At 38.8% G+C, this 14382-nt stretch overlaps 1 protein-coding gene across 20 annotated transcripts in view; it reads right to left on the bottom strand.

Moving 5' to 3' along the window:
- FIP1L1 (factor interacting with PAPOLA and CPSF1) overlaps window positions 1-8912 on the bottom strand; it is a 76121-nt gene extending 67209 nt beyond the window's left edge. For 8 of the 20 annotated variants that reach the window (XM_027600020.2, XM_027600022.2, XM_027600025.1 and 5 more), the window contains exons 1-5: window positions 8646-8911; window positions 7449-7493; window positions 7306-7345; window positions 1323-1380; window positions 113-216 (exon numbers count right to left, since the gene is read on the bottom strand). In XM_027600020.2, the coding sequence (XP_027455821.1) occupies window positions 113-216; window positions 1323-1380; window positions 7306-7345; window positions 7449-7493; window positions 8646-8730 (332 nt within the window). In that variant the 5' untranslated portion in view covers window positions 8731-8911. Of the gene's footprint in view, window positions 1-112; window positions 217-1322; window positions 1381-7305; window positions 7346-7448; window positions 7494-8645 lie in introns of all 20 variants that reach the window. The other 12 variants (XM_027600023.1, XM_035726309.1, XM_035726315.1 and 9 more) reach the window with 5 other exon arrangements.
- Between the last annotated feature and the right edge of the window lie 5470 nt (window positions 8913-14382).

The raw sequence follows: 14382 nt of genomic DNA, 5'->3' as shown, positions 1-14382 counted from the left end.
GGGGAGTCTGCCTGAGACTGTCTCCCTCTCTCTCTCTCTGCCTCTCCCGCCTGTGTGCACATGCTCTCTCCCAAATACATAAATCTTAAAAAAAAAAACAAAAAAAACTTACCCGTACTGTGGTGCTCCCGTTTTAATGTCTCCTATAGTGACATGAACATCATCCTCATCATCATCACTGTCACTATCACTATCATCTTCAGTCTCGGTCACTTTCTATGCCAACATAAACAATTATAAAATACATTCAATAATTCATCTCAACATCTAATATGAATAATCGAAAAAGTAATCACTTTGTTTTTTGAAGTATAGTTTTAGAGAAAAATAATCACAATTTCATAGCACTGTTACCTCATTTATAACTAATGTTATATATGATAAAAACGGATAAGAATGTAAAATAAAATCTTCTCAGCATAATCTTTTTGTAAATAACACCTCATGTATTTTTTCCTATGATTCATAACTGCTTCTCTGCAAAAAGAATCTAAGGCATTGTACTAAGATATGTAGAACATAAATTATAAAAAATAAGTATTTGAGGAATTTTTGTCAAGAATATGAAGAGGAAAACAATTAACTGTAAGAGTCATGGTTAAACAGCACCAAAGAGTTAAGGAGCAGTTCACTTATTCTTGTCATTCATTTACAGTTAGAAGCGTCCCTGGATGCAAATGACTGAGGGAATATTTTGTTTCTATGAGTATAAAGTGGGACCATTTACAAAGGTTTTATTTTGGCTCTCAAAGGCAATTTTGTGACTAGTCACACACTAGTAAACAAAAAAGTAGATCACCTAGGCAAAATATTTTTTTGTATACAAGTTCAAGCCTGTAGAATAAGGATTTCCTTCTTTTCACAGGGTCAGAATGTTAAAATATTCATAAAACCAGTAATACATGTTCACCCCCCAAAACAACACTTTCAACAGGCATGAATGAGGTTAGACAATATCACATATTTATATAAAAACAAATTTTTCCAAAAGTTAGGACAATCAAACTTGGGCTGTGGGACTTAATGTTTTCCTTGAAAACAAGGTTCACTGTGATCTCTTCAGTTGAGCTACATTCAGTTCCTTGAAAGTGGTCAACTTCAAGCCTTTGCACGTGTTCCATTTCATGGAAAATCTCTTCCCACTATTGCTTCTCATCACTGTGCTTTTGATGGCACCGGATGAGGTGGGATATTAGAGCAGACCAGGTCATGTCGGACACTGAAAGTCATGTTAAACTTTTGGCTTTCTTCCTAAGTGAATGGGAAACTACTGATAAAGACTTTAATCAGAGAAGTAACTAAATTTCAAAGCCTTATGTTACCGGTTTAGGTACGCCGTTTTCAGCAGTTTCATCTTCAATTCCAGATGGAGGATTAGCACTACAAACAACAGAAATAAGTGCACAAGTCTGGTATTACTTTTCAGAAGTACAGACAGCGTACACTAGTATCTTTAAGCTGTATGATAGTTTCCTAAAATTACTGTCTCCACTGGAAAAGAAAAAGGATGGCAAAAACTGTCTGTGTTATTCTGTTATTCCTACTGCCTCACATAATACCCGTACTCAACATTCACAGAATAGAACTGCCTCCACAATTTATTAATGAATTTGACAATGGGATACAATTTAGGTTTTTTATTATTTTAAAAATAATAACACTTAATTTTACTTAGCCTCTTTATTGAACACCCACTATGTGCCAGGTACTACGGTAATTGCCAAAGGCTATGTAACACAGTTTTCACTTTTCCTGATTCCCAAGAACTCAAGATTTGTCATATAATCACATTAACTCTTTTAGTCTTCAGTTAACATACATGCTTCTTCCCAGTTTTGTTTCATCTATCTAAATGGATATACGTTCTTTATTTCATAAAAGATACATTTTAAGATTTAAAAAAAGTTTATCTTCATGTAAGACTGCCTTCCCATTTGATGCCAATAAGTAGCTCCAGACCTAATTTTGATGCATTAAAAAACAAATTACTTTTTGAAGGCCAATCAATACCTGAATTTGCCCTATTAAAGCAAAACTGATATAAAACAATAAACCCCTCTTTTCTCATGAGACTCAAGCATATGGTCATTAATCACCAAATAAAACTAGTACGGTAGTGTAACTGGCTTCTTATACTTTAGTAATTATGATTTCTATAGTGGGAACTAACCATTAACCTCACTTTATAAGTAAAGGAACCAAGTACAAAGCAATAACTCACATTTAGTAGGATTTCTAAGAAAAACATCCAGATCTTGATACAGATCAAACTTTTCATTAGGTTTCTGCTTATCTCTTCTACACTTTACTTTCTGTCAAGCAGTGTTATACTTTGTCAAGCAGTTTTTATATGTTGATTTAATCTCTACAGTAGTATTTTACAATACAATCCTCGTATAAAGCAAAATGAAGGATAAAAACTAAAAGTTTAACTGTTAAGTTTTCCTTGTGTTACTGCTTGACCCAAGAAAACAAATACACAACTATAATTCTTTAGTCCATTTAGCTCCTGCTTAATTATGTTTCTACAGGTAGACAGAAACAAGTTCAGTTTGTCACAAAACAGTATATTTAGCCAAAACTTGAGCAAATAAAACATGACAAAGTTGGACACAGCATAATGCAATGGTTAAGAAGTTTTAACAATGAACCAGTCACAAAGAAGCTGGGGAGAACTCTAATAGCAAGGACTCTGCTCAGTTACGACAATGTGATGATGTACCAAGATGAATACTAGAACACAGGTTTGGTGAACATGCCTTCCCCAATAATTTAAAAGTTTTCATTCCCTATCACCATTAAAATGCTAGAAACATAGAATTATAAGCTTTCTCTAGAAAAATTAAGCTTTAAGAGTAGAAATTTTCCATAGGATGAAGTAAACTTAATAGCTCTCCAAATAAAATTTTAGTAAAGAATATAAAGACATTTTGACAGTAATGCTCAGGGAAGGTAGAAGACTTCCCTCCAATACATTTAATCAAGCTAAGTATAGAAAAATTAAAATTAAACAATGTTCAATCAGAAAAATAAGCTTTAGGAATTATAATCAAGAACTTATACCAACAAAATTAATGGAATAGATTTAAAAAATTGTATTTAACTGTGAATCTGTAACATTACCCATTGATTCTTGACCAATTAAAAAACGGTATGAAAAAATTATAATTACTTTTATAACTATAAGCTACACAAATCACAACTTTTGTGAGTAACTGAGATTAGGGTTAGGAACTGGGTTGGATACATGAATTTAAACGATAAAATTTCACAATATAGCAGTGAGTGAAAAAAAAAATCTTCCAATTTAGGGGATGTCTTTAAGTGAGGAAGAATAATTTCAGCATCCCTTAAGTTCTATTTCCATGTCTCACTTCTTCCCTACATTCACTTTTTTAAAAATGCAGACATACCCATGTTGTCATGCTTTGCTTTATTATACTTCCCCGCTAAGTTTTTTTTTTTTTTTACAAATTGAAGGTTGGTTATAACAGTGTATCACCTACCAGTGCCATTTTCCCAAGAGCGTTTGCTCACTTTGTGTCTCTGTCACGTTTTGGTAATTCTTGCAGTACTTCATACTTTTTCATTACTGTATTTGTTACGGTGATCTCCTTGACGTTACTATGGTAATTGTTCTGGGTAGCTATACATCACAACCATTTAAGATGGTGAACTCAATCACTAAATATTGTGTGTGTTCTGACTGCTCCACTGACCAACCATCACCTGTCTCTCTCCCTCTCCTCAGGCTCCCTATTCCCTGAAACACAACAATATTGAAATTAGGTCAATTTATAACCATCTAATGGGTCTGAGTGTTCAAGTAAGAGAGCCCACACATCTCTCACTGTAATTCAGAAGCTAGAACTGATTAAGTTTAGTAAGGAAGGTGTGTGGAAGGCCGGAAGCCAGGCCTTTGTCACCAGCTGGCAAAGGTGTAAATGCACAAGAAAAGTTCTTGAAGATTAAAAGTGCTACACTTTAGTGAACACACGAATGGCAAGAAAGTAAAAACACCTTACTGCCGATATGGAGAAAAGTCTGAGTGGTCTAGAGAGATCAAACCAGCCACAATATTCCCTTAAGTCAAAGGCTAATTCAGAGCAAGGCCCTTATAACTAATACCTCTTCAATTCTATGAAGGCTAATAGAGGTGAGGAAGCTATACAAAAGGCTGAAGTTATCAGAGGTTGATTCATGAGGTTGAAGGAAAGAAGCTGTCTCCATAACATAAAGTGCAAGGTGAAACAGCAAGTGCTGATGGAGAAGCTGCAGCAAGTTCCTCAGAAGATCTAGCTAAGATCATTCATAAAGGTGGTCACACTAAACAACAGATCTTCATGTAGACAAAAATAGCCCTCTGTTGGAAGAAGATGCCATCGGGGACTTTCACAGCTGAAAAGAAGTCAAGGCCTGGCTTCAAAGTTTCAAAGGACAGGCTGACTCTCTTGTGGGGGGCTAAATGAAGCTAATGCTCATCACTCTGAAAGTCCTAGGGCCCTTAAGAATTATGCTAAATCCACTCTGCCTGTGCTCTGTAAGTGGAACAACAAAGCCTGGATGACAGCACATCTGTTTACAACATGGTTTACTGAATATTTTAAGCCCACTGTTGAGACTACTGCTCAGAAAAAAGGATTCCTTTCAAAATATTACTGCCCATCGACAATGCAATGGTCACCTAAGAGCTCTCTCTCTGTTGGGAGACACACAATGATCATGATTAACGTTTTCACGCCTCATAACAAAATATTCATTCTGCAGCCCATGGATCAAGGAGTCACTTTGACTTTCAAGTCTTATTATTGAAGAAATAAATTTTTTTAAAGATTTTATTTATTTATTTGACAGAGAGATAAACAGCGAGAAAGGGAACACAAGCAGGGGGAGAGGGAGAAGCAGGCTTCCTGCCAAGTAAAGAGCCCGATGTGGGGCTCAATCCCAGGACGCTGGGATCATGACCTGAGCCGAAGGCAGACACTTAATGACTGAGCCACCCAGGTGCCCTTAAGAAATACATTTCATAAGACTATAGCTGCCATAGATAGTGATTCCTCTGATGCATCTGGGCAAAGTAAATTGAAAACCTTCTGGATAGGATTCATTATTTGAGATGACGTTAAGAACATTCATGATTCATGGAGAAAGGTCCAAATATCAACATAAACAGGAGTCCCCTCATGGAGGACTTTGAGGGGTTCCAGACTTCAGGGGAGGAAGTAAGTGCAGGTGTGGTGGAAATAACAAGAGAACTAGAATGAGAAGTGGAGGCTGAAGACGTGACTGAATTGCTGCAAGCTCATGACAAAACATGAACAGATGAGGGGTTGCTTCTTGTGGATGAGCAAAAAAAGTGGTTTCTTGACGTGGAACCTACTCCTGGTAAAGATGCTGTAAAGATTGTTGAAATGGCAAAAAAAAAAAAAAAAAGGATTTAGAATATTACCTAAACTTAGTTGATAAAGCAGAAGCAGGGTTTAAGAGGACTGACTTCAATTTGGAAGGAAGTTCTACTGTGGATAAAATGCTACCAAACAGCATCACTGCTAGAGAGAAATCATTTGTGAAAGGAAGAGTCAATTCAATGTGGCAAGCTTCATGGTTGTCTTATTTTAAGAAACTGCCACAGCCACCCCAACCTTCATCAACCACCACCCTGATCATCAACAGCATTCATTTCGAAGCAAGACCCTGCAACCAGCAAAAACATTATGACTTGCTAAAAGTTCAGATGATGGTTTGGATTTTTTTTAGTATAAAAGTACTTTTTAATTAAGGTATGTACATTGGTTTTTAGACATAACACACAATCGCACTTAAGAGACTACAGTATAAACAAAACTTTTATATGCACCAGGAAACAAAAAATTCATTTGACTCACTTTATTGGTGTGGAACTGAACCCACAGTATCTCTAAAGTATACCCCTGCCAGCTTTGAAATAGATTTCGTATAGCACACAAACCACCCATTTGAAGCGTTCAACTGAACGGTTTTTCACGTTTACAGTATAGTGCAACCACTACAACTGCCTAATTTCAGGACATTTTCATCACCCCAAAAGGAAGCCTTGTATATATTAGAAATCACTCCCCAGTTTTGCCTGACCTCAGTCATGGCAACGCTGTTTCTATAGATTTACCTATTCTGTACATTTATTTTAATTGAATCATACAATATGTAGTTCTTTGGGACTGGCTTCTTTAGCTTAGCATGTTTTCAAGGTTCATCCATGTTGTAACAGATATCAATACTTCATTTCTTTTTACTGCCACATAGTATTCCACCATATGGATATACCATATTTTATCTATCCATTCGTCATTTGATGGACTTTTATTTCCATTTTTTGGCTATTAATAAACAATGCTGCTATGAACATTCATGTACAAGTTTTTGTGTGGATATGTATCATTTCTCTAAGACATATATGTACAAGTGGAATTCCTGGATCATACAGTAACTATGTTTAACCTTCTGAGGAACTGCCTGTTTTCTAAAATAGCTGCACCTTTTTACAATCCCACCATCAGTGTATGAGAGTTCCAATTTCTGCATATCTTCACCAACACCTGTTACTTTCTTTGTGATGGTGGCCATCCTATCCTAATGGGTGTAAAGTGGTACTTCCTCCACTTTCTAAACCCAAATACTCTTTAAAAGATCTTTTAACCACCCCTTCCCCATTAGCGGACATTAAGGCATTGATACTAGATTGATGAGTAATGTCGGCATATCCATATACTTGTCCATGTGAGTTGTTCTGATATCGAGAAGTTTCAAGCTCCCTTTACATGTTCTATAAATGATACTAAAATCTTTCTAGCAGTCTAACAAAGGGAATCAATCTTAAAACAGATCCATTAATTCCACTTTCAATTTAAATAGAAAACGTTGAAATTATAACCAAAGTGCACTATACCATCGAAGGTATTAATAAATTGCAAAAACAGTAAAGGAATCTTTTTTAATAAAAAAATTTTTTTAACTTTTTCCTTATTAGTCTAACGGTTATATTGTATACTCCGCTACTAAGCTCACTTAAGAGTACAAAGTTACTTAATAGTGAAAAATATTCAAACCCTTACCTCAAAAACTTTGTCCCCAAGCTACTAGCAAATAAACAGAACTGATTAGGTCCTGAAATAGAAATAAACTCTAAAGTATGCAATGTCTTAGAACCTTCAGTCAATATGCTGTATTCAAGCCAATGATATTTACAATGAAAGAATTTTGACAATTTGTTGATAGAACCACTGTACCATACAATCTGTTTAAGTATCAACAACAAATTCCACTAACCTGGCATTTTCTTCTTCTGGCCTTTCAACTTCATTTTCATCTACCAAAAAAAATACATAAATAAATAAATAAAATTAACAAACAAACCATTCTTAAAGAAACCAGTATTATGAAAATCTGAAGTGATCATCACAAGCACTAACCTAGGTCCTTTGCCAAATCACTGTGCACATGCACGTCCCATGGGCCTATAAGCACATCCAAAGTTAGATCACCTTATAATGACTTAACAAGATATGTCTTTTATGAAAAAAAATCAGACTTTACTTCTATAAAAGCTTAATTTAAGAGGCATTCAAGATTTCTAGATCTTTGTTAAGGAAACCCTACACATTTACATTTCAAAGAATATTACTAATGCTAAATCTTGCCACCAAAAATAATGAATTTTACAAGTTTGTCAAAATCAAAGTTTGTCAAAGTCACAGCATCAAGGAGCTGCATGGTGCCCAAACGTGCACTTTTACTAAAGAATATACGTTTTAGGCAAGGAACACATATTAACTTTCAAAACTAGTTATCATTAACAGACAAAAGACTGACTTAATGAAAAGTTAAAAACCAGATGTCAAGTCCCTTTCATGAGGAAAGTACAAAGTGCACTGAACTTATTTGGGGAAAAAGATACATACGAAATAACTGAAAACTGTAAGCCTAAGGGACATGAGATACTTCTAATGATGTGGGTTAAAGAGCACTCTCTTAAAAATGAAAAACTTCACCTTAATACAGGAGACATTCGGGGTTTTCTTTATGGGCCATAATGTATTCCATCTCTTTTTCTCTTAATTAATTATTTTTAAAGCACGACTTTCAGACAAGGAGGTACCCTTGCAGGTGCATTCCATACAAACTGACCATCAAGAAACAAGACGTTAGTTTTACAGCATCAACTTTATTTAGCTATTATTACAGAAAGACTGTTTCTGAAAGAAAGGGACAGGGAGGGCATCCTACAGCCAAGGGGCAAGAAGAGATACACCAACAGAGCTCAGAATGGAGATTAAACAGCAAGGGAGCGAGCGTGGAGACGAGGCGGCCTGGAAGACCCCGCGGGGAGGAGGGTGAGGCTGGGGGTCCGGACCCGCGCCCAGCCCCCGGCCCAGCCCGGCCTCCGCGGGGTGGCTGCGTGGGTGGGGGCGTGGGCTGCGCGGGGGGTGGAGGCCAATGGGGAGGCCGGCGATCGCGCACGCCTCGCTGGGCCTAACTCAGGTCGGAGCACACTCCGTACCAAAGGCCCCACTGGCGGCGTGAGGGGCCCGGGACGCCGGCCGTTTGCGGGCTGGGAGGGGAGGCCTGAGGGAACCCGGGAGTGAGAGAAGGGACAGGAAGTTCCGTACCGCCATAGAGCCACTCTTCCTCCTCATCCCCTCCGGTCCCGCCGCTCAGCTCCGACACTAGGCGCTCGACCTCGCCGGCCGACATGGCCGCCCCGAGCACAAGTTAAAGGCGGCGATCAACAGCCCCCTCCAACCCCTTCCCAGCCTCGCTGCCCGAGGGCGCGAGAGGGGCGCGAACCCGCCGGAGAGGGAACGAAGAAAGCGCGAGACTCAAATCCCAGAAAGGCGGCCGCGGCGTTGGAGGCTGCAAACGAGACGACTCCGGCGGCGGTCCGCCTGCGCACGCGCAGCAGCAGCAGCAGCCCAGCGGCGCGGCGTCTTCAGGCTGCTTCGCTTCCGCGGCGCAGGCCACCTGGACCTGGTTGCGCATGCGCGCCGTCATTGGCTCCGCCCCTGTGGAATCCTGCTTGGCCTTTTTAGCGTGGCTTTCTCCCGTGGCGGCGTACGGCGTCAGCCAAGGATCCCCTCCCCCAACTTTTCCTCTAGTAACCCATGTTGCCTTTGCCGGCCAGTGCACCATTGTTCCCTTCTCTCCTTGACGCTTGCTTTCTCTTCTCAACTATTTTTCTGTTTTTTAATCTTATGAAAGGTCTTGTTTCGTTTTTCATGTGTTTTATCAGCCTTGAAACAGAATTGTTACCTTATCACTCCCGTTTCTCATTAAAGAAAATATAATTCATGCCTACTTTATTGAAAATTCAATTTTAACGGCAAATGAAAGCCAAGCTAATAAATGAAAAATGCATTCTCTTTGTTAAAAATAAAATATTACAGTCAAGGTCGAAGACCCCCCTCCGCAGAAGTATCCCTTGTTTGCTGTTTGGTGTGAATCCTCAAATATTCTATACATTTACTTCACGTGTATTGTTTTGGTGGAAGAACCTGAGGTTAAGGAGTCTTAAAGGGTACAATACTGTATATATCATTCTAAGGATTGCTTTTTTTTTTATAACTGTTTTGGAAAGCCTTTCCATTTTAGTATACTTAAACTATACCCATTTTTAAGTGCTTCCCAATATTCCATAGCATGGCTATCACAAAATGAATATGGTTATTTCCCTAGTGATGTACATTTAGATTGCTTTCAACTTTTCACTTTAACCAAAAAAACAAAACACTACAATGAAGAGCCTTGTAAATGACTTCTTGCAGATCTGTACAAGTATTTCTCCAAGATCATAAAGTATGTGAAGTTTTTATTTTAGTAGATAATGCCACATTTTCAGGCTACTTTTGAACACATCTTTCAGGGAGACGATGATAGGTCAAAATTGGTGTTCTAGTTCTTAACTGTAACTACCTAGTTGCATGACCTCAGGTAACTAACCTCTCTTTGCTTCAGTTTTCTCATCCTTAAAATGGGAAAGCTGAATTTGATGATCTCTAAAGCTTCTTTTGGTCCAAAAGTTTTCAAATAGGACTCTCGCTTTTCAACAGAGAGAAATTCATTCTAGTTTACAAATCAATCAGTGGGTTTACCTGCCGTCTGTTCACTAAATATTGTTCTTCATTTAACAATTATTGAATACCTGCTGTTTAAGAACTTGGAAAACAAAGTTTTGAGTAAAGCCTAGTCTTTGCCCTTAAAGAGCTCTCAACTTATTGAGAAAGTCAGAAGGGTCTTAATTAACTCTCCTACAAGAGTAAAAGGTAGATATGCTTTAATAGAAACCCAAAGGAAGTGTTTACATCACAACAGTGCCACACCATCTCCCATTATTTAAACAAATCCTGTGGTTTTAATCCTACCCTTACCTTTGAAGACTCAATTGCTGTTCCCAGTCTCACTTACCCGTTTAGGATAATCCCATGTGTAGTTCTAAACTCTGTTAAGGTATAGCCAACATTGTGAAATCTTTTCCTGAATTCCACTTTATCTCTTTCCATTTCCTTGTTCTATAAATATTTATGAAGAGTCTACCATGTGCCAGGGGCTCTTCTAGCCTATGTAGATTCAGCAGCAAGTAAATCAAAGTCCTTCCTCTTATGAAGCTTTCATCTAATGAAGGAAGGCAGACAATAAACATATAAACGTACAGCATGCCAAGCTGTGATAAGGATATATAAGAGTAAGCAGGATAGGGGGACCTAGAACAGAGTGATAAATAGGGATTAGGTGCAATTTTATATCAAGAGGTCAAGGAAAACTATTCTAATAAGGTGACATAACAGTAGAGAGCTGAATGGAGAAAAGAAGTAAGCCGTTGTGAATTTCTGGGTGAAGCCCTATCAGACAGAAAGAATAGGAAGTGCAAAGGCCCTAAGGCAGAAACATATTTGGTGCTTTCAAGGAACCCAAAATGAGCTGGAGTGGAGGGAGTGAGAAAGTGGACATAGAAGATCAGAGTTATTGGAGGGTGGGCAGGGCAGAGCTAATCACACCCCTTTAGACTCTGCTGCTTCTATGGCATGTGTCTATCACATCCTATAGTAATTATTTGACTATATATCTGTTTTCCTAGGACTCTTCGCTAGATGAAGTCCTCCCTCAAACAAGGCATCTTCTTACATGTCACTTATTCATGATATGGTGCCTAACACTCAGTAGATCTTGGCCTGTACTGACAGTAATGTCATGAAGATTTTACATTCTGCTAAGGAGTATCATAAAGCAATTACTCATAGTCCTGCCTATTTGTTTTTCCATGAGTCTATAATGAACTCTGGTTTCATGGAAGAACCAGCTGCTTTCTGCTGAGGATCATCTTTCTCTTTTCAGCTGCCTAAAATAAGCTTGTCTTTCAAGACTCTACTCGGGGCGCCTGGGTGGCTCAGTCGGTTAAGTGTCTGCCTTCGGCTCAGGTCATGGATCGAGCCCCGCATCGGGCTCCCTGCTCGGCGGGAAGCCTGCTTCTCCCTCTCCCACTCCCCTGCTTGTGTCCCCTCTCTCAGTGTGTCACTCTCTGTCAAATAAATAAATCTTTAAAAAAAAAGGACTCTACTTAAACTGAAGAGTTGATGAATATTTACTGAGGCATCAGAATCACCTTTATCGTGGAGGTAGCATTGCAGCTAAGCTTTGAAAATAAAAATTTTCACAAGCAGAGAAGCCCATAAATCACTAATAACCACTCTGAAAAGGCCTCTTCCTTCTTTGCTTTTAAACTGAGTTCCTTGCCTGGATAAGCTCCCTTAGTTCAGGATGTCTTTACCTCCCTACTCACCAGGGAAGAGTTTAAAGATGGATAGTTTGAAGATATTCTATAAACTTATGAACTTATCACACTACATTATTCCATATATTCTATTTATTTGTTTTCCATTTTATCATTTTGTGTGTGTGGGGGGGTGTATGTGTATGTGTGTAGTTTGTTGGTTCTTGGCAAAAAAAAAAGCAAAAACAACAACAAAGCATTAATTTTAATGTATCTATCCCTGGGAAGTACTGAAAGGGGTTGCTTAATAGATGATGATTAAAATGATGGCAAGAGGTAGAGATCAAATAAAAGTGCCTTGCTCAGTATCTACTTAGATAGTACTCATAAATGTGTTTTGCATGAATGTGGCATTTAGGCCCAACTGCGTTATTTACTTCCAACTTTAGTTTTGCCACTTAAATCTCAATGTTCTTCAGTTTCTTCATCAGTAAATTGACATATTAAAATAACATATTACACCTGCTTCCTGGAAGGATAACTAAGTTAAATGAGATTTCAAATGTCAAAGCATTTTACAAGTTGGAGGCAAAATGGTGGTATGCTTTGGTTAGGCCTTTTATCCTTTAAACAACCTGAATAACTGCACATATGTAGAGTTTTCCTTCCTTTCTAGATACTTCAATGGGGAATTAAGCCCCCATTATCCATCTTCCTCTGCATTCTGACATATTTTAATACAAAATTTTATATTGCTAGTTCTTTCTGGAAAATTGTGTCATCTATTCACATCTATACTATTACATAAACTGCACACCCTTTAAGGGTGAGAACAAGTTTATTTCTGTATTCACCAGATAAGTGCTTAGTAAATCCTTAAGCTAAATATTGGTCATGCACATGAAGGACTTAGAAATTGGGCAAAGGGAGATATGCTTGATTTTATGAGGAATAGGAAATAATTGCTATTTATTTTGAGCAAAGAAGTACAATCACATTGAAATAAGGTAAATCTGATTATCTTAAGTATGCAATTTCAGCAGGACTTGACTCCACCATAATATCGGAGGGCAAGAAATGGGTTTTTCCTGGATTCTCTTCCCTTTCTCTCTACCCTTTCTCCCAGGGTCATTTCATCCAGTCCCATGACTTTGTTTTTTTAAAGATATACTTATTTATTTGAGAGAGCGAGAGAGAAGGAGCACGTGAGCAGGGGGAGGGGCCAGGAGAGAGGGAGAGAATCTCAGGCAGACTTCCCACTGAGCATGGAGCCTGATACAGGCTCCTCATGGGGCTTGATCTTAAGACCCTGAGATCACAACCTGAGCTGAAATCAAGAGCCGGGTGCTTAAGAGACTGTGCCACCCAGGCACCCCTAGTCCCATGACTTTTTATACTATCTATGTGATATGCGTCACTGACAGCCAATGACTCCCAGCTTTCCATCTGCAGTCTCAACTTTTCCTTGAGCTCACTCTGATGTTTCACTGAAGCCTTCCTTGGATATTTAATAGGCATATGAAATTTATGCCCCACACAGAACTTGTGAATTGCCTTCCCAAACCTGTTCTATCCCACTTCCATACTCCCTCTTAGTATCAGTAACCATTATCCAACATTGTTCCAGCCAAAACCCAAATGACCCTTGATTCCTCTCTTTCCCTTATGAGTCCTTCTCATACCTAAGAAAGCCCATTCGCAAGACTCATTAGTTCTTCCGGTAAAATATATCCCAAATCTAATTCCCCCCATCACTACTGCCACACTGCATTTCAAGTAACACAAACCTTTCAGTGGTTTCCTGTTACACATAAAGTAAAATCCAAACTTCTACCATGTGACCTACAAGTCCCTTCATGATCTGGGCCCTGGGGTTGCATGTGGCCATATAGGTCATGCACTACATAACCTTCTAGGGTCCTCCACATCTCCTCATTCTTAGTCACTTTTGTCAACCCTTTTAGTGTCATTCCCTCACATTCTCTGGGCTTATCCCTCCCCCCCATTTCTTTAGGCCTGAATCCCAACTCTTCATTTACCTCTTGGTCCGTACCTTTGTTCCATTATATATACATGTCCAGTATTCTCAATATTTTAGCAGAAGGATGTCTTTACTCATTCACTGAAACTGAAATCTAACTTCCCTCAAGGATAGCACTTCTCCTACTCTTTCTATACCAGATGCTCACCATTTCCCTTCACCCTATTGTACTGCAGAACTGGGAGGTAGCATTGCCATTTCCCTGGCTATTGTGGGCCACCGCTGGACCATTATGGTTCCACTTTCCTGCAAAAATCCTCCTTGCCTGTAGTTGGCACCCTCATTTACTACCTCTACCTTTCTCTCTTCATGTCCCCTCATTCACAGATATAATGTTGGAGTCTGATCCACAATCTTCCTTTTCTCTACCACTTGGCATCATGAGTGACTTGCACATCCTGCTTGTCTCAGATTTTTTGATCTCCTAGAATCCAATTATTCAGCAACCTCCATTTACTCCACTTTATCAGTCCACATTCAAGGCCATGCTCTGGATCTTATTACATCACAAAACTGTTCCTTCCTTGAATTTTAGGGGCCAAGCTATTTTCTTTGACCCCAATTTCATATTCTCCCCCCGCTTTTTAGATTCCATCTCATT

Source organism: Zalophus californianus, chromosome 2 (genome assembly GCF_009762305.2).
Source record: "Zalophus californianus isolate mZalCal1 chromosome 2, mZalCal1.pri.v2, whole genome shotgun sequence".
NCBI classification, from domain to species: domain Eukaryota; kingdom Metazoa; phylum Chordata; class Mammalia; order Carnivora; family Otariidae; genus Zalophus; species Zalophus californianus.
This window is presented reverse-complemented; position numbering and strand designations above follow the sequence as displayed.